Source organism: Oryx dammah, unplaced genomic scaffold (genome assembly GCF_014754425.2).
Source record: "Oryx dammah isolate SB20612 unplaced genomic scaffold, SCBI_Odam_1.1 HiC_scaffold_5, whole genome shotgun sequence".
Taxonomy (NCBI): domain Eukaryota; kingdom Metazoa; phylum Chordata; class Mammalia; order Artiodactyla; family Bovidae; genus Oryx; species Oryx dammah.
In genome coordinates, this window is record NW_024070189.1 from 65,310,607 (window position 1) to 65,333,496 (window position 22,890).

Here is a 22,890-nt window from a genome sequence, read left to right on the forward strand (position 1 = left end):
CTAGACAGACCTTTGTTGACAAAATGATGTCTCTGCTTTTTAGTATGTTGTCTAGGTTGGTCATAACTTTCCTTCCAAGCGTATTTTAATTTCATGGCTGCAATCACCATCTGCAGTGATTTTGGAACCAGAAAAATAAAGTCAGTCTCTGTTTCCACTGTTTCCCCACTTATTTGCCATGAAGTGATGGGCCCAGATGCCATTCGTTTTCTGAATGTTGAGCTTTAAGCCAACTTTTCCACTCTCCTCTTGCACTTTCATCAAGAGGCTCTTGAGTTCCTCTTCACTTTCTGCCATAAGGGTGGTGTCATCTGCATATCTGAGGTTATTGATATTTCTCCCAGCAATCTTGATTCCAGCTTGTGGTTGTGCTTTATCCAGCCTGGCATTTCACATGATGTACTCTGCATATAAGTTAAATAAGCAGGGTGACCAATATACAGCCTTGACATACTCCTTTCCTGATGTGGAACCAGTCTATTGTTTCATGTCCAGTTCTAACTGTTGCTTCTTGACCTGCACACAGATTTCTCAGGAGGCAGGTAGGTAGTCTGGTATTCCCATCTTTTGAAGAATTTTTCACAGTATGCTGTAATACACACAGTCAAAAGGCCTTGGCATAGTCAATAAAACAGAAGTAGTTGTTTTTCTAGAACTCTTGCTTTCTCTGTGATTGAAGGGATGTTGGCAATTTGATCTCTGGTTCCTCTGCCTTTTCAAAACCTAGCTTGAACATCCGGAAGTTCTCAGCTCACATACTATTGAAGCCTAGCTTGGAGAACTTTGAGCATTACCTTGCTAGCATTGTTCTTTACAGCATCGGACTTTACCTCCATCATCAGTTACATCCACAACTGAGAGTTGTTTTTGTTTTGGCTCCATCTCTTCATTCTTTCTGGAGTATTTCTCCACTCTTTTCCAGTAGCATATTGAGTACCTACTGGCCTGGGGAGTTTCAGTGTCATATCTTTTTGTCTTTTCATATTTTCATGGGGTTCTCAAGGCAAGAATACTCAAGTGGTTTGCCATTCCCTTCTCCAGTGGACCAGGTTTTGTCAGACCTCTCCACTATGACCCGTCTGTCTTGGGTGGCCCTAGACGGCATGGCTCATAGTTTCACTGAGATAGACAAGGCTGTGGTCCATGTGATCAGTTTCATTAGTTTTCTGTGATTGTGGTTTTCATTCTGTCTGCCCTCTGACAGGTAAAGGTAAGAGGCTTAGGGAAGCTTCTGATGGGAGACAATGACTGTGGGGGAAACTGGGCCTTGTTCTGATGGGTGGGGCCATGCTCAGTAAATCTTTAATACAATTTTCTGTTGATGAGCAGGGCTGTGTTCCCTCTCTGTTGTTTGACCAGACTGTTTGGGAGACCCAACTGTGGCGCAAGTAATGAAGGTAACAGTGACCTCCTTCAAAAGGTCCCACGCCTGCACTGCCACACTCAGTGTCCCCAACCCTGCAGGCCACCACCGACCCACGCCTCCTCCAGACTCCTGGACACTCACAGGCAAGTCTGAGTCAGTCTCTTGTAGGGTCACTACTCCTTTCATCTGCGTCCATGAGGACCACTATGAAATGGTATGTTCTGACCACCAACAAAACTTAAGACAACTACCTGGGAAGAAGCAAACTGGTGTAGAGCTCCCCATAACCCACACTGCCCCTCCATTAACAGGCCTGGTGGTGGAAACTATTTTACCATCTGACATACTATGTATATTTTACTTTGCTCACTGTGTTGACTTTATAATCATCACCTCAATTAGGATCCAATCTAAGGCAATAGTTTTTGTCAGATCTGTTCACTGTTGACTTGATGGACATGAGTTTGAGCAAGCTCCAGGAGTTGGTGACGGACAGGGAAGCCTGGCGTGCTGCAGTCCGTGGGGTCACAAAGAGTCGGACACAACTGAGCGACTGAACTATTCACTGTCTTAGCCCCAACATCAAGGACAGACCTGACAAGTAACTGTTGACACCTTTAAGATATCCTACACCCTGCATAAAGGTATGAAGTTCTGACAAGTTTCAAACTGTAAATGCAGAAAAGACTGCCTGAGCTGAGGTAAGGTCCTATTCCACGTCCACACTTCCCAACTACAATACAGACCAAAAAATGTCAACTCTATACTTTTAGCTCCTGCTCAAACTTGAACACCATCTTCTCACCTTCTCCCTCCCAAACCCAACCATAATTTATTCTGGTTTAGAACAGTTTCTCACCTTACTGAATATAGATGGGAAAATAATCCTCCCGGTGAGCCTCTTTCAAGGCTACCTCTTCTTTTCTCATTTAAGTCTTCCAAAATTCCTCCAGCCTCTTACTTGAATCCACAGGTGTTCTCCCTAGTCTCTTCCTCCCTTGGCGCTTCTGACTAAATCTGCCAATGCCCACCCTATTTCTTTCATAACTATTAAGTAATCCTCATTTCCTCATCTCTGTTTCTTTCCCTCCTCTGCACTTCTTATCCATCATTAGGCCCTTTAAAACTGTTTTAAAATTACTGCTGAAAATACCCTAAGTAAACCCAGTGATCATTTTTCAGTTATCAGAATTCTTTACTTTCAAATTCAACTGAGTTCTCAGCTACAACCACAAAATTGACTATCTTTTCCCCACGACTTTCAACATCTCTTGGACTTGAACCTGTTCCCATGATCCTTAGTTCTCCAAACAGGGTGTCTCAAACATCAAATCTCCTTTCTCTAAACTCAGTTGTCTGTAAAGCTCAAACATACTTCTGGATTCCTCTTACCACCTGATTGCAAGAGACAGATGTGTTCACCATACCCATCGCTCAGCCTCTCATCTTTTTCAAATGATCAGCTCACGTCACGCTTCACAAAGAGATTCTCCTAGATGTTCCAGAGATAGCAAAGACTAAACTCCCTTTTCTCCAAAAAAACACCACCGCTTTCCAATCCTACTGTCAAGAGTATGACTACATATCTGGGAGTAACTTTAAAGTGTTGATTTCTTTTCTTGCTCTTCCAGTGATCACTCACTAAAATCTTAACAGAAAGACTACTGGGAAGACTGCTGCATTAGAAAACAAGACAAAAAGTTAACTTCACGTCACCACCACCTATCTGTCCAACCCCTATTAACAGTGCCACCTATGGCTCCCAAATAAAAGCCAGATCATTTAAAAAAACACTTGCCGCACCAGCAAGACTTTCCAAAGCATTTGTAACGATTTTCATTACAACTTAAAACTAGAATGGTATGATATACATTGATCAGATAACATTCTCAAGGGCTTCCCTGATAGCCCAGTTGGTAAAGAATCCGCCTGCAATGCAGGAGACTCCAGTTCAATTCCAGGATCAGGAAGATCTGCTGGCGAAGGGCGAGGCTATCCACTTTAGTATTCTTGGACTTCCCTTGTGGCTCAGCTGGTAAAGAATCCACTTGCAATATGGGAGACCTGGGTTTGACCCCTAGGTTGGGAAGATCCCCTAGAGGAGGGAATGGCTACTCACTTCTATACACTGATCTGATAACATGAAATACTGTATTTCAATCATAAGGCATTATCTTCAGAACCTTACCTTTATACCTGTTAACCCAGTGGGCAACTGCACAATATCATATGCAAGTTTGGATTTTTCTGCCTCCACAAATGGATCAGAGAATGCTCGGCCATGGAATCTTTTAAATCCTTGGACTGTGTTCTTTGCATTGGAAATTACCTAAGAGAAAGAATATCAGAGTTCAAGAGTAGAAAGACTATTATAACAGCAATTAAATTGGGGGGGAGATTCAAAAATCTCAGGATTAAATTAGAATCCTTTTCATGCCACAAACTTTCCTTCCTAGTTTGTTTCCTCCAGGACTAAACCTTTATAAATGATGCCTTCTGAAGTGAGGAATGACGAACCTAAACAGGTCACATAGTGGCAGGCTAGGACCAGAGCCCAGTTTGGCTTACTTCCTCAGTAAGACAGATCATTACCCTTGTAAAACTATTTCCTGTTATTAAACTTCTAATGAACCTTTACATTAAATAATTTTTATCTTTTAAAAATTACCTGTAACTTGTGATTCAAACTTCCAGGAGTCAATCCAACAGTATATATTAATCCAGTTATTCTAGCAAATGAAACTTACCATAAAGAAAAAACAGATGACACTAAGCCCACAAAGACAAACGCAGATAAACTGACACAGTATTATTTATCACAACAGAAAAGTGGAAAGAGCCTAGAGGGTCAACGACAGGGAAATGAGTAAATAAATTATAGTCTATCCATACAATGGACAAATTATTTTAGAAGTCTGGAGACAAATATCTATATGATATGTCACCTTCTTAGAGTGGGGGACAAAAACACTTATATACTTATAATATAAAAGGTTACACATTAAGATAGTAACAGTGATTTTTGGACAATGGTAGGATGCTAACTTCTAAATGCCTTATACTCATACACCTGCATTTCCTAATTTATCTCTAACAAAAACTACTGTAATTTATGAAAAAAATGCTGGCAAAGATATTCAAAAACTGAAAATGAATTTCTGCTCAAGACTTATGGACTCTTCTTCCCAATGCAGGAGTGCAACAAGTCCCAAGGAAAAACAACAGCAAAGTTCCTCTGGATCCAATATGTCAAAGGCACAAACAGAAGTTCTTTTGAAAAACAATATGAAGCCTCCAAAGTCAGGCTCTGCTTCAGTAAGCTGCCAAGAAATTCAATACCACAATTACTATGTCAACCTAGAACTAGGCAGCCAGTTTAGTATAACAACTATTCTCAATAATGAAAGCCAAGTGTAAAACCAAAACAGCTCTGTATTTGCTACCTGCTGTCTCCTAAAACATCTTGAACTTTCTGCAACTTATAAAACACCCAATTTAATTAAAAATCAATTGGTCAAGCACCATTTGGTGGGGGCTTATAAATCTTAGGCCCAGATTGGTCCAGAAAAAGACAGTTATTCATTCTATTATGTTGCTCTAGACTGAACTATAGAAAGATCTAACATGGAACTCCTTAATTTTATAGCAACCTCAGGCACTGAGAAAAATACAACTCTTCAGGTTCTGCTGCTCTGCTTACTGAGAAACAAGCAAATAAGTCAGGCTCCTGGTTTAAAAGTAAACTAATGGTAACTGTGCTTCTCCAAGTATGCTTTCCTTCCTTGAGAACCCTGATCAACAAGGTCAAATCTAGAGACAACACTGACCCTAAATATGAGTAACGTGGAAATTCAACAAGACAGACTCTACCGATTATTTTAAATACCCAGGGGAAAAAAAATTTTAACAACTCAGGAACAAGTAAAACCTTGCTTTAACAGTGTCTAGGTATAAAACACATCCTGGTAGTATGCATTAAACAGACCACTGTTTGTGCTATTTTAAAAAGGTGTTTGCTTCTCACTCAAGTCCATGCGAATAGGTTTGTCTCTCAGTTGTCCACGCAGGGGCTCCCAGTGCGCCACACATAATGGGCATGAAAGGGCTGCTGCATGGGAAGGATGGACCAACCACAGAAATGAGTAAGAAAAAAACAGAACTCTACCTGGCTTTTAGCTGCTGCTCCAATTGAGCGATTCTTAGGTCCAAAAGAAATGCAAGCCCTAGAAGATAAAACAAACATTTAAGCATTAAACCTTACTGCAACATTACATCCAAAACCAGAGCAGGCAAGATTTCTGAGTCTCAGCCAAAAAGCCCTGTTTTTTTAACTGCACACAGTAAGTCTATGATTTTGACCTTTCTACTGAGTAAAACTGTCCACGGAACGCACTGCTTCTTAGAATAATGGGAATTCTGTCACCGAGATGTTGAAGCACAAGTCTGATATGACCATCTGTCTAAAATACTAGAGAGAAATGGACTAAACCAGTCCCCACTATCCTCTAATTCTTCAAGTCTGGCGTTCAAAATTCCAACATAAAATAATATGCTGTCATATTAACACATCAATTAAATGTTCTTTGTGTTTTATAAACAGCCCATAACTTCGCCAGGAGAGTAGTCTACAAGCCCTGAAAACAACTCTTATCTTATTGTAAATATATGGAAAGTTATTTTTCTACTAGTTTCCAAGGACTCAATTTTTCTTTTCTTTTTTTTTAAAAAAAGACTCAATTTCTGACAAGGAACTTCATTCCCACTTGTGAACACATTCTTCCAAATCAATTCATATACTGCCTGCTGGTTTCACCTATATGACACTTATTTTAGAAAGCAAAATTGACACCTGCTTAAAGGTATAAATACTTTAAAACACTGTGTTTAAGCTTAGAAAGTCAGTTATACTTGGGAGCTGATGCCTTTGTTATCATGGCTTCTATGCTTCTCCGTGTTTCACTCTGGAACCTTGCCTGTGTTCCCTTTACTCTCGTATTCTTATGTTGCCTCCCTTTCCAGTGGCAGATTTCTCTCAAACTAAGATCAAATTCACCCATGTCACCCAAAAAATTCTAAAAGTCAAAGTTCTTCCCAGAGTCCATTTCCCCCTCAGGTTAGTAAACCCTTTTACTCCTACATTATTACTCAAGTAATAAGTTGCTTATGTGCACGATCTTATTTAATCCTCATAAGCACCCTATCTTATTTCTACTATATAGAAGAGGAAACTGAAACTGAGTCCAAAAAAAAGGTATTATAGGTAAATGTACCCCAAGTCATAAAATCTGAAAACAACAGGAGTCAGGACTATAGATCATTTCTCCACTAGCGAGCTTTGATCTCCCTAGCCTCCCTGGACCCCTAATTCTTCTAATTTAGTGGAATGAGGAGGAATGAGAGCTCTGGCGCCATACTGCCTTGGTCCAAATCTGACACAATAATTAAATAGAACCATTTCACTTAGATAAACTTATTCTGTGCCTCAACAGCCCTTTCCAACTCCCAGAGCAGTTATAGGCAGCTATGCCCTGTATCCATACAGCATAGTCTGGGATCTCATGAGATTTCCTAAGAACTCTAAGCTCTACGGGCCAGGAACATGCTGGGAGAGCCCTTCAAGAAGCACAGGTGTCAAGATCAGCCTTCCTGCAAATAGACGACCTATCACTTAAAAAACAATTTCCTCAGTACTTAAACTTACCTATCTCTCCTACGGTGGTGCTAGAACCTGCCTGTCAATGTGGCAGATAACAGACGTGGGTTCGATCCCTGGGTCATGAAGATCCCCTGGAGGAGGGCACAGCAACCCACTCCAGTATTCTTGCCTGGAGAATCCCATGGACAGAAGAGCCTGGAGAGCTCCAGTCCATAGGGTCGCAAAGAGTCTAACCCAACTGAATGACTGAACACACGTGTATCACAGCCCGTAAAGCCCTTTAGGAAACTGCCCACTGTAATCTCATCCACTCCATTCACCCTCTCCACTGCTTCTAGCCTATACATGCGAACATACATCTTTCCAAAAGCCATCAGATCTGAATTTCTAAGACGTATCCCAACAAAGCTAAAAGCCCATATTATTTATCTTTGTTTCCTGCAGCCGTTTGCAAACCTTCATCTCCTCAAAACAGGACAAGCTCTAAGCACGAAAAAATTAATGTCCCCAACTTTATTGTATGTCCTATTGAAGGTTTAATTTTCTATTCTACCTTGGTAACTGTTTTGCTTCTACTTATCTTCCAAACAAAACGAATTACCAACAGATAGGGTTCAGATTCCTTAATGTAGAACTCAAGGCCTCTCATAATTCCAACCCCACTCCCATTTTCCAGCTGCATCTCATGCACACTGTGCCTCAGCACAAGTCAGGCAGTCTTCCAATCTTCCTGCTTTGCTCTATCACTCTCACCACCTGAAATGCCCTGGTCCTTCTAAATCTCACTCATTTCCCAGAAACAGCACACACTTTGTGATGCATTCCCAGTTCCTCTCAAGTAAAAGTTAATCACTTCAACCTCTTACAACTTACTGGACTTTGGGCAATGCAAATGTAGAACACGTCCACCATCACGCAATGTTGTACTGTGCAGAGCTGCTCCAAGCAATGTTCTGTTTGAAGTCAGTTAACATTTTCACCTACCCTTAAAAACAACATATCCTCAACAGTAATAGCTTGCAAGTGTCTCAGATTTTGAAAAGCCGAATACAAGTTTGTCTCAGTTCAAATTATTCATCCTCTTATTTGTCTATGCATGCACATGCTACAAACAGTTCCCCACTTCTGCGACAAAGCAATCAAATCTTACTAATGGAACATCAATCTTCACCACATAATACAGCACACACCTCAAACAAAGCATAGCTCTTGTAAAGTACTGGCAGAGTTCACACTCATCATATTGTAGAAAATCATTAATATATTATTATATAATGTTTATATTCTAAAACAAGTTCTGTAACAAGCCAACTATTACACTACAGAAAGAAATCCTTGGCTTTTCCATTCTGTCAACTTGACTGAGTACAACATATGTACAGTTTGAAGGGGGGAAAAAGGGCTCAGGCTCTAGAATTAGACAGTATGAGTCTGTCTGAATCCCTTCTCTATCTTTCAAGCTGTGTGACCTGTGGTATTTAACGTCTCTGAAATTCAATTTGCTCATCTTTAAAATAGGGAAGATTACATATGGTTGCTCTAAGGACTAAATTTGTTGATCCACTTTTGAAAGTGAAAGTCGCTCAGTTGTGTACAACTCTCTGCGACCCCATGGACTGTACAGTCCACTGAAACTCTCTAGGCCAGAATACTGGAATGGGTAGCCTTTCCCTTCTCCAGCGGATCTTCCCGACCCAGGAACTGATCCTAATCGAATCGGATCCTGCATTGCAGGCCGATTCTGTACCAACTGAGCTATCAGAGATCCACTTCTAAAGGGCTTTATTATTAGAGACTGGCACATCATAAATAATATTAGCTATTATTAATCCTCCAACAGTTGCAAGTTTTATAAAAAAAAATACCAACTAAGGAGTTCCCCAATGGCTTAATGGTTAGGATTCAGGGCTTTCACTGCGGTGGCCTGGGTTTAATCACTAACTAGTCAAGGAACTGAGATTCCACAAGCTGAGCAGATGGCCAAAACAAGATGAAAATATACCAATTAGTTTGCCCTGAAAGTTCTACTTCACCTTCTCAAACTATTTACTAAAACCCACTCAGTCATCTTTAAATCATAAGAAATAAAAATTCTACCATTTCCTTCTCAATAGAACAATTGAATGAGATCAGTATGTTAAACAGCACTAACAGCAGAGGTTTTTCAACTACAAGCTTACAAATATTTAAATGTGAAAAGGGCCCAAAAAGATTACGTCAGATACTGGGGCCACCACTAGAACAATCTCATTGCAGAAAATTAGCAAAGTATAAAGAAGAAAGTATTATCAGCAACTCCACAACCAAAACCCTCCCCCCATAAATGGCCACCACTACCACTTAGGTAAATATTCCTATGCAATCCTAATAAATAATTATTTTAAAAACAGAAGCTACATCCCCCCAGTAAATTTCTCAACAAACATGCTCTAAAATCTTCAGTAACTGAATAATTCTGTCTGAGTTTTGATAGCGAACCAGGTATTTAAAATAAACATGTATCACTTACCACTCACCAGGATATTCAAAATTTGCACACAGCCTATATGGAATCCCCATGTATGGCACGAAGCGTTTCATCCAAGCAGGTCAAGTTCTCTTGTTCTACAGCTTTCATTTTTGAACCTTTCTATGCCAGGCAGTGCACTAAGCATTCTACATTTGCTTCTCCCAAACACTCTGAGAAAAGAACTATTACTGACCCTACTTTGTAAATGAAGAACTGAATAAAGTCGTTATGTGCCTAGAAACATAATATTAAAGTCCAGCATTCAAAATCAGGACTATCAAACTCCAAATCCTATCCATAAACATACTTTTGTAATGCTTACCAAACCCTCTAGATTTATTCCTACTTCTATACCTGCACTCCGACTGTCCCAATCCAGTCTTCATTATTCTAATCCTATTTGCAAGTCCCACTCCTGCCTTTCCGTATCACCCCATCCCCCACTAATGTTCCCTCACTATTGAACTTGTACTTAATTAAGGTATGTACTTAATAACTTCACCCTAATTATACTCTATCCTTATTCTATTTACTTTTGCTTTCATACTTCCAACTAGACTGATTGCAAGAGCCCTCCACAGCAGGGCTCTTTATCTTACACTTCCTCTATACTCTACACAAGGCTAACTTAATGCTGCTAAAAACAGTAGTACTCAGACACTTGCTACTTGACTGATAGAACTTTTCCTCCATTCCAAATTACAGGTTGACATCAAAAAGTTAATTTAAATCAAGTTCAAGACATCTCTGTCCTAATCTTTAAGTCCTAGAAAAAATAATCCATTTAAACTAGGTAACAATGTTGTTCTCCTTCCTGGGTATGAGATACCACTAACCAAACATTTATGCACATTCTAATAGGATATTACGAACAGCTGCAACCAGCACAGATCCTTAAAACGTAGCTTCATGTTTACGTGTGTGTAGAACTGTTCTCAGGATATGAAGACAGCTGTTGCTCTAATTCAATGTTTTAAACAATATAAGAAAATGAGTTTTACAGAGAACCTACAAGAGTATTTAGACTATTAAGAGATAATGGTGAAACTGGCATGAAAATGGTTACATTAATTAGTGTATCTCATGATCACTGTCTTAGCCCTGAGCTAGAAAGTACCCAAAACAGTATCAAACAGAACAACTCATACTTGCAAGCTATGCAGTTTCTAAAGAACTAAACTAAGTAAGATTTGAACATTAAAAGCTACATATCTGATAAGTGCTAAAGGCAAAGTCCCATAGATTTCCTTTTACTGTCCCAATGTAGTCCATTAATAAAGAGAAATAATAAAAAATACAAAAAAGTAATAATAGCAGTATTAACAAACACTTAGGGAGTATTCTAAATACTTTATGTAACTTTAACTCATAATCCTCACGAACTCCAGTGAAACAGAGAAATCACTTATGTTCCTGGTATGAATTAATCTCTTAAATTTTTGTGAAGTATTCAGGCAATATGCACTGAAATTCTAGGCATATATATCCTTTGTCCAACCACATCTGGAAATCTATCCAACAAAAATAAAACTATTAACATGCAAACATAAATATAAAAGATTATTTGTTGAAGATTATTTCTAATTGCAAAAATTTAGAAACCACCTCAACATTTGAGTAAAGCATGTTCAAGTCATAACATGGACTCATATACTTGAGGTGACTTCGTATTTACTGACTCTGAAAGATGTCTAAAACATAAGTGAAATAGTTACAAAATATTGTATGATCCTATTTGTTTATACGGGTATACCTGTATATTTACAAATATACATATATACTTATACATATATGTATATTTGTATAAATCTAAGAAAGTCATGAAATGATATATATATGTATATAATAGCAAATAATTAGATAAGAAACAATTTTACTTAGTACTTTATTTTGTTGTTGTTGTGGCAAACAAGTATTTTGTTAAGTCAGGAAAAAAGCTATAATATCAGATATCCAATTTAGAACCTGATGACAAAGTTTCTGTAGACTATGCCCACCAATTCTGTATACAAGCTTTTATTTTAGTTCTTGAGTCCTTTTTTAAACTACTTTGATAACCTTCACAATTATATATGGGAAGTGTAAGTAGTCTAAAGCTTTAGTTAACAAATCAACTTTCCTCTTCATTGAACCCAACAGATCCAAGTCATCTTGCAGCTCTACACAGACCTACAACATGTAAAGACATTTATTCTAGAGAGGAACACTTTTCTTGCACAAATAACATCTGCCAGTTAACCAAAACCTATATTTATTTTCAGCTTTCCCTCTCAAGGGTAGTTATTAATAGACAATTTCATCTCTTCAAATTCCTAATATACTGTTCTGTTAGGAACTAAGTCCATGAAAATAATATAAATTATTCATACACACAATGCTTTTCTTAGGTAACTCATCTCTACCCTATAAACTCTGCATAATACAGTCCAACTAACTCCTGTAAACTTTGGCAGTCCGTTAACATTTCAATTCCAAAGCTTTAAGGTTGTACGCTTTCTATTATAATAATCCAACTAAATATAAAAATAGGCTTTCCATCTTATACCAAAGCCTATGGTCATAAAATGTCAACACTCATAATTTAGAACTCCACAGTTTATCTCTAAGCCGCCCACACTTTCCTCCCGGTTCCATACCAGTGGAGAGCAACAGCAACTCCCACGTGGACCAAATATTGCAGTAGCCTCCTAAGTATCCTCGGGTGCATGAGGCTCCTCTCACCCTTCTCAAATAAATCCACTCTCCACAAAAAAAGCCAATCACATTTTTAAAGTATCAATCGAATCACCTCCCACAGCACCTAGATAAAAATCTATGATTTGCAATGCCTTACCATGATCTAATCCACCCTGCCTAACCTCTCTCTAGATTCAGTTCAACATTCCTTCAAATGGCCAAAATCCCCTCAGTAGTGTCAAATATGCCAAGTTCAGGTCTTCCTCACTTGCTATTTCTTCTGCCTGAACAACTCTTGCTCACTCCCACCACAGATCTCCAGGTTACATCTTAAATGACACTTTTTTAAGAATGCCTTCCATCACCACCTCATATCTACTTAAATTAGGTCCCCCATCACTGTTTTCCAAACTTTCCCATCAGGGTCCTTACCACAGTCAGTAATTAAACATTTAACATTTGGCTTTGCCCACCAGCCATGTGTCCATGATGGAAGGATCTTACTTGCTGAAAAAGCAAGGATCTCTTCCAGGTAAAATTTAACTAGCCCCTCAAAAATGGAAATCAAATCCTGTTGTACCCACATATTGAAATGAGTTACGTCTACTGCCATACCACTCTGAACGCTCCCGATCTCATCTGAAATGCGTTACTTTCATCATACCCAACCCTTCATTTCATTCCACTCTCACACTCAAGCAAATCTACATCAGTCCCTGTGTATGTCTGAGGCATAAATCCATGCTTTGGTAATCACTACTTTAAAAAAAAAAAAAAATCAACCTTTCTGCCCCCATGTTCCACTTAACCAAAGACTCCAAACAAAAATTGAAGCCAATCAAGATCATAGTTCAAAAATTAAAAAAAAAAAAATCCTTTCTGCCCCCATGTTCTACTTAACCAAAGACTCCAAGACAGAAATCGAAGCTAATCAAGATCATAGTTCAAAAATTACTTGAACGTATGGCATTTTAAGTTTCCAAGAGATATAAGGAAAACTATTTTTAAACAGACATTCTTTGTCACAATTACATGGTGTTATCTATCCTTCCCTGAAACAACTCCTTCAGTTCCAAATAATGAGATTCACCGTAATACTGTTACAGTTCCTATCTGTCTAAAGGAGAAAGATGAGGCATCATAATAGGCTAAAAAGAAAGGTCAGGAACATTTCATTCTAATACTTGATATTCTCACCTTTGGAGCTAAATAAAATATGCTCACTTCTAGGTGGTAAAAAGACCAAAAAGTTACATGATTAACTCAGTGCTCTAGTCCTTTTAACTTGAGGAAAACTATCTCTACAGATGAAGCACAAAAGGATCCAGAAAAACAGTAACAAATAGGAAATTAATGCTTAAATACTTAAAAAACCTCAGTGTACAATACACTTGCCTGGAAATACAAATTAGACGCACTATTACCAACTATGAAGATGGGAGTGTCGGGGATTGGGTTGTGGCTGTTAATGAGTACAGGGTTTCTCTTGTGGGGAAAAAAAAATGTTAAAATTGTGTTGATAACTGCACAATTGTGACTACACTAAAAATCAATTGTACACTTTGGAAGAGTTAATTAACTGTACGGTATGTGAATTATATCTCATTAATGCTATTAAAAACTACAAAATTGAGAAAGGAACATCAAACTGAGATTTTGAATCTGGGATGGGTTTTCGGGGAAGCACTTGGGTTAGGTCTAAAATAAGAGGTAGAAATCTGCTAAGTTTAAGGAAAATGTTGTCAGTTTGGTAAACAGAGTCAGTCTGGTAAACGGAGCAATCGAGTTGGCCAGAAATCTATCGCTGAAGAAGCATAACAAAAGTCAGGGTGAAAAAGGAGCCTTAGAACAGAGGCCCTTTAATGAGACACAATGAGAACCAAACAAATAATACGAAACTTCTTAAAAGATTTTGTCCAAAAGGAAGACAATGATTGAAAGGTATCTTTGAGTATACAAGTAGATTCTTACTTACCCTATGCAAGGAAAAACATGGGTGAGTCATTTTTTTTTTTTAGTGCTGTGTCTTTATTGGTCCCATAACTTACTATAGGTTCTTTTAAAAGTCAAAGTGAGCCCCTGAGTCATTCATTAACAATTGGGGCCAACACCCTGGCTGGAATGTATATTACCGTAAAAGTGGAACGCTGTTGGGGTGGATGCGCACAGGATAGCAGAAAATGACCCAACACAGTTCAATACACTGAAGCGACGTGAAAAACCAAAGTGAATGCAAAGGTATCCAAAAGGCATCGACTTTATTACATCTTTTTCTGAATCTTTCCGTGCCAACCCAATCTGGAGATCTCCGGTGCTCCGACTCCCCCTCTTCCGGGCGCCACCCCACCCCCACTCACGTGGGACTCTGGCCGCTGCATGGTCTTACCGCCTGCCGGCAGATGCCAGAAGCGGTTCAATTAAACTTTTATTAAACGCTTGCTGTGTGCAAAGCCCCGAACTCCGTGCTGGCCTGAAGAAACGTTAGTACACTCCGCGCCTACTATGTGCCTCCTAAAAGAGGGTCTCGGTCCATCCCACATCCCAGGCCTGCCTTCCCTCCAGTTCCTACCCATGGCCTCCGCTAGTCCAAGGAACCACTCACAGCCCTTGTTCGGCCGGCCGGTCACAGAAAAAAGGCGTCGCCCTTAGCGCAGACCCACAAGAAGGGTCGCAGCCCCTAGTGACCTAAAACCCAATGGGGTTCCCCTACCTACCGGAGCCTCGGCTCGGAACGGAGGTGACTGCCCGGTCCGCGTTCCCCAAACCGCGAGGGTCACAGCCCGGACAAGCGCTACCTCCCCACCCCCAGTGCATGCGGCTAGCCTGGCCCACACTCACGGCGTGCAGCGGTCGCTGTACTCGTTAGCGATCGTTTCGATGCCGCCGGCGCGGGCTACAGCGACGTAGCAGCTCTGGAACCCCAGGTCTATGCCCACCACCGACATGGCGCCGGCTACAGCTCAGGCTCCAGCCCAGGTCCGGCCGGCAAGACAAGACACGGACCCCGGCGGGGCTGGCGCGCAGAAAGCTGGCCGCGTGGGACAGGGAGACCTGGGATAGTAGGGAACGTGCGAAGATCCACGCGAGCGCCTAAGGGCTTGGAAAGAGGGCCGAGCTGAGGGCACTGCTCAGGCCGGCTCCGGCTCAGCGGCCGCACAGTGGGCGCCGGTAGCGGGGGCGGAGAAGATCTCGAAAGATCTCGTTGCGACGAGAGTAAAGCTGCAGCGCGAGAACTGCGGGGAATGTTCTCGCGAGACCCCGTCTCAGCGGCCTTTCTTCCTGAGGCTCCGCCCCCCAGTTACGTACAAGAGTGCGTCAAGCCAAGGCCCAAGAGACAGAGGAGCGACAGGGAAGCCGAAAGATAGTTGGGAGGCGGAGCTGGTCACTGAGCCTGCGCACAGAACCCTCCGCAGCACTCCCTGCAGCGGTAAAGAGCAGTGGAGCACCTCCCTTACAGTAGAAAGTAGGAGGGAGAGCAGGTTTGAGGCAAAAACTGAGGAAGTGTTTCTGGCCTACTTCCGTCTTTTTTCTTTATCTCAAAGGAAGTTCCGGTTGTGGCACCTCCTACGCCCCACCTTGTGTAGGGAAGTGGGATCGCAAAATGATTTTAAAAGTCCAGAGGGACTTCTCATCTGCTTTGCTTGGGGAAGGTTACTGGGCGAAGGAGAAGGCCTCCTTTGAAACGGGACCCTCAGCCGAGTGTTCGATCGAGTTCTGTCAAAGACAGTGCCCTATGCACCGGAGGCCAGGATTCCACCTTGTTTTTTGTTCGTCAGCCTTGTCGCACCCTTTTCTGAACCACTCTTGCCGTTAGGTCAGATTGAGGGGTCTACAGCACATAAGACTTTCAGCCCCCAACCCATTCTAAGCACAAGTCTTGAACTCGATTCCTGACACACAGAAATAGATGATATGCTCCTGGTAAGTGGCAGGATGAAATTGAAGGTAGCTAATCTTCAGGGCCCCTTGCTTGCTTGGGCATCTGGAAGAGAGAAGCTTTTGAAAGTGGCTTCCAGGTGTGAAGGGGAAGCCACCTGGCAATCAGGAAGCAATTCTAAGTATTGAGCATTTCTGATGAATTGCTGAAAGATACCTCAGAAAACAAGGAGTCTGAATCTCCATGTCTCCACTCGTTTGATGTGATGTCTTGTTACAAGTCGGACACGACTGAGTGACTAAGCACAGCACCTTGTTATAAGTATTTACTCTGATTTTTTTAAGGGCCGCTGACACTGAATAAGCTTCAGTTCAGTTCAATTGCTCAGTCGTGTCCGACTCTTTGCGACCCCATGAATCGCAGTACTCCAGGCCTCCCTGTCCATCACCAACTCCCAGAGTTCACTCAAACTCACGTCCATCAAGTCAGTGATGCCATCCAGCCATCTCATCCTCTGTCGTCCCCTTTTTCTCCTGCCCCCAATCCCTCCCAGCATCAGAGGCTTTTCCGGTGAGTCAACTCTTCGCATGAGGTGGCCAAAGTACTGGAGTTTCAGCTTTAGAATCATTCCTTCCAAAGAACACCCAGGGCTGATCTCCTTTAGAATGGACTGGTTGGATCTCCTTGCAGTCCAAGGGACTGTCAAGAGTCTTCTCCAATACCACAGTTCAAAAGCATCAGTTCTTCGGTGCTCAGCTTTCTTCACAGTCCAACTCTCACATCCATACATGACCACTGGAAAAACCATAGCCTTGACTACATCATATGAAATGCCAGGTTGGATGAAGCACAAGCTGGAATCAAGATTGCCAGTAGAAATAGCAATAACATTAGATATGCAGATATCAGCACCCTTATGGCAGAAAATGAAGAGGAACTAAAGAGCCTCTTGACGAACGTGAAAGAGAAGAGTGAAAAAGCTGGCTTAGAACTCAACATTTAAAAAAAAATGAAGACCATGGCATCTGGTCCCATAACTTCATGCCAAACAGATGGGAAACAATGGAAACAGTAAGAGACTTTATTTTCTTGGGCTCCAAAGTCACTGTGGATCATGACTGCAGTCGTGAAATTAAAAGACTTAGAAGCTTGCTCCTTGGAGGAAACGCTATAACAAACCTAGACAGCATATTAAAAAACAGAGACATTACTTTGCCACCAAAGATCCATATAGTCAAAGCTATGGTTTTTCCAGTAGTCATGTATGGATGTGAGATTTGGACCATAAAGAAGCCTGAGCGCCAAAGGATTGATGTTTTTGAACTGTGGTCTTGGAGAAGACTCTTGAGAGTCCTTTGGACAGCAAGGAGAGGTCAGTCAATCCTAAAGGAAATCAATCCTGAATATTCACTGGAAGACTGATGCTGAAGCTCCAGTACTTTGACCACCAATGTGAAGAGCCAACTCATTAGAAAAGACCCTGATGCTGGGAAAGATTGAAGGCAGAAGGAGAAGGGGACGACAGGAGGAGATGATTGGATTGCATCACTGATTCAATGAGTTTGAATAAGCTCCAGGAGACTATGAAGGATAGGGAGGCCTGGCATGCTGCAGCCCATGGAGTCGCAGAGTCAAGAGTGACTTAAGAACAAATTCACCTATGATGCAATATTATGCAGACTAAAAGGAACAAAATCCTAACACACTGCAATATGAATGAACCTTGAAAACACCATGCTAAGTCAAAGAAGCTAAACGTAAAAAAAAAATATTGACTATGTTTACACGAGGCGCCTAGACTAGGCAAATTCATAGAGATAGAAAATAGAATACTGGGAAAAAAAAACTTTAAAAAAATGGAATAGTGGTCACTAGGGGCTGGCTGGTGCAGGAGATGCAGGTTTGATTCCTGAGTTAGGAAGATGCCCTTGAGGAGGGAATGGCAATCCATTCCAGTATTATTGCCTGGAAAATCCCATGAATGGAGAAGCCTGGCAGGCTATAGTCCATGGTGTTGCACAAGAGTCAGAGGAGACTGAGCACACACCCACACACATGTGTGCATGCAAAGGGCTGGCTGGTAGTTGGGGTCAGAGAGTTATTGTTTAATAGGTACAGTTTCAGTCTGGGATAATGAAAAAGTTCTGAATGGATAGTGGTGATGGTTGCACAACAGTGTGAACATACATAATGCCACTGATTTGTGCTCTTTACAGTGGTAAGAGGCTTCCCTGGTGATCCAGTGCAGGGGACCCAGGTTCAGTCTTTGCATGCCATGGAGCAACTAAACCCATGCATCCCAACTACTCCAGAGCCCACAGTCTGGAGCCTGCAAGCCATAATTGCTGAAGCCCTTGAACCTAGAGCCGGGGCTCTGCAGTAAGAGAAGCCACCACAATGAAAAGCCCACATATAGCAATGAAGACCCAGTGAAGCCAAAAATAACTAAATAAAAATAAATGAATCTTTTAAATGGTTAACATGGTAAGTTTTCTTATGTATATTTTGTTGCACTTAACCATCCTTCCTCTATCTCCTATTTTTTTCCCACCTAGACAGATATCAGTAACACCAAAGATATTATTGACCTTATTACAGAGTCCTGTCTCCATCTGTCTACTCCGGGTTATAAGCACTGGACAAACAGAAACCAGTCTGTAAGCAGACTGGGTGGGGGAGGGCGGCAGTTCGTGGAGAAAGAGAACCAGGCATGGCTTTCTTGATGTAAGAGAAGCCATTTTTGGTGGAAGACTTTTTTTGACCTAAGTCTGGGCACAATGCTTTTGACTGTGGAATAAACTGTGGAAAATTCTGAAAGAGATGGGAATACCAGACCACCTGACCTGCCTCTTGAGAAACCTGTAGGCAGGTCAGGAAGCAACAGTTAGAACTGGACATGGAACAACAGACTGGTTCCAAATAGGAAAAGGAGTACGTCAAGGCTGTTTATTGTCACCCTGCTTATTTAACTCATATGCAGAGTACATCATGAGAAACGCTGGGCTGGAAGAAGCACAAGCTGGAATCAAGATCGCTGGGAGAAATATCAATAACCTCAGATATGCAGATGACACCACCCTTATGGCAGAAAGTGAAGAGGAACTCAAGAGCCTCTTGATGAAAGTGAAAGAGGAGAGTGAAAAAGTTGGCTTAAAGCTCAACACTCAGAAAACGAAGATCATGGCATCAGGTCCCATCACTTCATGGCAGATAGATGGGGAATCAGTGGCTGACTTTATTTTGAGGGGCTCCAAAATCACTGCAGATGGTGATTGCAGCCATGAAATTAAAAGACGCTTACTCCTTGGAAGAAAAGTTATGACCAACCTAGATAGCATATTAAAAAGCAGAGACATTACTTTGCCGACTAAGTTCCATCTAGTCAAGGCTATTGTTTTTCCAGTAGTCATGTATGGATGTGAGAGTTGGACTGGGAAGAAAGCTGAGCACCGAACAATTGATGCTTTTGAACTGTGGTGTTGGAGAAGACTCTTGAGAGTCCCTTGGACTGCAAGGAGATCCAACCAGTCCCTCCTAAAGGAGATCAGTCCTGGGTGTTCATTGGAAGGACTGATGCTGAAGCTAAAACTCCAATACTTTGGCCACTTGATGCAAAGAGCTGACTCATTGGAAAAGACCCTGATGCTAGGAAAGATTGAGGGCAGGAGGAGAAGGGGAGGACAGAGGATGAGATGGTTGGATGGCATCATCGATTTGATGGACATGGGTTTGGGTGGACTCCAGGAGTTGGTGATGGACAGGGAGGCCTGGTGTGCTACAGTTCATGGGGTCACAAAGAGTCGGACATGACTGAGCGACTGAACTGAACTGGGCACAATGTTTGCCCTGTTCAAACAGGTCTCAGTAATTAACGATCATTATCATAAGAAAAGTGAGGGAATGGAGGAATAAAGGAAAACTAGTCAAGAAACAAAAGTTCAGCAGTAAAAAACAGAGTCCTGGTTCCTTCTCAAAGGACATACATAATCTGATACACATCTTTTGAGTTCTATAGGAACTAAGGCCCCTGCCCAGGTGGAGGATGGAATGATGACGTTTCTTTTCTGACCCTTCTGGCTTCATTTACAATGTGTCTCAGTTCTATGTCGAGAATTCTCAGCTCAAGCCCCGTCATGAATATGCATACACCACACAAGGCCTTTCATGGATATACATGTACCCTTCCTTACCTTAAAACTTCCCCAATTTTGCTCTTCAGGGAGACACTGTTTTAGAAGATATCCCTAGTGTTCTCCATTCTAACTGCATGTAATAAATCCTCTTTTCTCCCCATCTTTGGCTTGGTTGTGATTTTTAGCTCAACATCCACCAAAAGTAGAACCCAGTTTTCGGTAAACAAGCCTACCCTAGGGTGAAGTGTCTAAACTACCTAAAAGATCACTGTGTCTGGGTTGTGGCCTCTCTGTATTTTATCTTGTGGGAGGCCTCGACAACCTTTAGCTAAACTGGCAGAAACACATCCTTGATCTGTCTCAAACTTCATATCTACCTGCCTCATTTGTCTTGGCACAGCTTTTAGTTTAAAATACCCTATCAATCCTTTTAACAATTTGTCCTTCTCAAAATAAAGTATAGCTAACATTCGTCACACAGAGTGCTCATCCTGCTAAAAATAGTTTCCCTGATCATCAAACTTATAGCTCAAGAGGCTATTCTGGGATATTTAAATAAATGCAGTCAGAAAAAAAGTTACTTAAGAATTTCAAAGAATAAAGGGACAAGTTGCCAAGAAGCAATTGTAAAGCAGTAAGGTTGCCAAAATATTCAATGTTAAAGATACCATGCGTGTAGCACAAGTTCTTTTCATTTAGCAGAGCATTTTGAGTATTTCAGAAGGAACCTGTTAAATGCCTTTCTCTAACACAATAATTGAATATAGACTTCCCTGGTGGTCCAGTGGTTAAGAATCTGTCTGCCATTGCAGGGGACATAGGTTTGATCCCTGGTCCAGGAAGATTCTGCATACCACCAGGCAACTAAGTCTGTGGGCCCAAGAGCCCATGCTCCACAAGAGAAGCCACTACAATGAGAAGCCCACACACTGCCACTAGAGAGTAGCTCCCACTTGCTACAACTAGAGAAAGTCTGCACACAGTAATGAAGACCCAGTGCAGCCATAAATAAATATTTTTTAAAAAATTTTTAATAAATTTATTTTGCTCTAAGCAGTTAAGTGTTTATTTTAAATATACAGTGTTCATAGCCTGCTGACCATAAGACAAAATTCAGTTGGAAATTCATAATCTTCCCTACCAGGTGTCCAGTGGAGTCCTGTCCTACATTCTGTAGTGGCTTCTGGAATTATCTGTTTCACAAGTAAGCTGCAAGCTCAGATAATGGTGGTTTCTGACTCCCCTGGTATCACAGTGAGTAGACCAGGTCCTTTCATCAAATTGATGCCAAGAAGGGCCCAGAGGGACTCCTGGGCATGAAGGCCTTTTTGTCCCCCACTTCTTGTCAGCAAGACTCAACCCTCCGTGACCTTCTCTGAGTTCCAAAGGGCAGAACACTTACTGATTAAAGGAAAAGCAGAAGCAAAACCACAAGAGGCAAAACCAAAGGGACCAGCGAGACTCACCAAGATTAGATGAGACCACCTGAGACCCCCATATTTTCAGCCACCCCATCCTTTTGAAACTCTGCATAAGAAAGGCTGAAAAACTGTTACTGCCTTGATCCTTATCGCATACTCCATCTAACTATATACATAAAACCTCTCCCCCAACCTACCAAGGAGTGAAGGCGAAGGGCGGGTGGCAGAGTTCTTAAGACACTAGCCTACGGTGTTTCCCCTTGCCTGGCAAAGTAATAAAGCCACTCTCTCTTTCTCCTCCATAACTCTGTCTCCATATTTCTGTTTGGCATTGGTGCACAGAGAGCCAAGATTCTGGCAATGGAACCAGCGCTCCTTTCTTGAACTCTAAAATTCTAACAACTCAGGAATAATGGTAATTACTCCATCTCCAGTTCCTACAGTATGTGCCACACTGTGCTGAGTTATTTGGGTATCTGTGCTGAGGTATTTTGGGTATAATCTATTTAATCTTCACAGCAAACCCATTAGGCAGGTGTTATTTTCCAATTTTAAAGATGAGAAAACAGACCTGATGGGGTTAAAGAGCTTGGTCAAGGTCACATAACTTTTAAAACTCCGATTTCAAAGTGGCCTCCTATAACTACACAACTGCTTTCTTTAAGTTCATGTTCTTTGTAAAGCCTCATTAGCGTGAAAATGTTAGTTGCTCAGTTGTGTCCAACTCTTTGAAACCCCATGGACTGTAGTCCACCAGGCTCATCTGTCCATGGAATTCTCCAGGCAAGAATACTGGAGTGGGTTGCCATGTCCTTCTCCAGGGGCTCTTCCCAACGTAGGGATCAAACCCACATCTCCTGTATTGCAGGCAGATTCTTTACCATCTGAGCCACCAAGAAGTATTAGAGTAAATATGTAAAATAAAAGAATTGTTGTTGTTCAGTCACTAAGTTGTGTAGGACTCTTTTCTCGACCCCATGGACTACAGGACTCCAGGCTACAAAAGATTAAGAGAAATTAATTCATCTAGAGTCATTCACTATAGACCTTTTGGAAGACTTTCCTTACTTTCAATGTTTTTCTTGCCTGGAGAATCCCATGGATAGAGGAGCCTGGTAGGCTACAGTCCATGGGGTCACAAAGAGTCAGACACAACTAAGAGACTTTCACTCACTCCCTTTTTAAAATTCGGTTAAACCAGCCTTTCCCAAGCTGTGTTCCATGAGATACTGAGGTGAATAATGTCATTTTA

At 41.4% G+C, this 22,890-nt stretch overlaps 1 protein-coding gene across 2 annotated transcripts in view; it reads right to left on the reverse strand.

Annotated features, from left to right (window-relative positions):
• The window catches only part of HSPA4 (heat shock protein family A (Hsp70) member 4), a 51,135-nt gene extending 35,647 nt beyond the window's left edge, over positions 1–15,488 (reverse strand). Inside the window, exons 1-3 of one of the 2 annotated variants that reach the window (XM_040240113.1) lie at positions 15,046–15,488; positions 5,532–5,589; positions 3,555–3,695 (exon numbers count right to left, since the gene is read on the reverse strand). In XM_040240113.1, the coding sequence (XP_040096047.1) occupies positions 3,555–3,695; positions 5,532–5,589; positions 15,046–15,152 (306 nt within the window). In that variant the 5' untranslated portion in view covers positions 15,153–15,488. Of the gene's footprint in view, positions 1–2,225; positions 3,083–3,554; positions 3,696–5,531; positions 5,590–15,045 lie in introns of those variants that run through there. The other variant, XM_040240114.1, reaches the window with a different exon arrangement.
• Between the last annotated feature and the right edge of the window lie 7,402 nt (positions 15,489–22,890).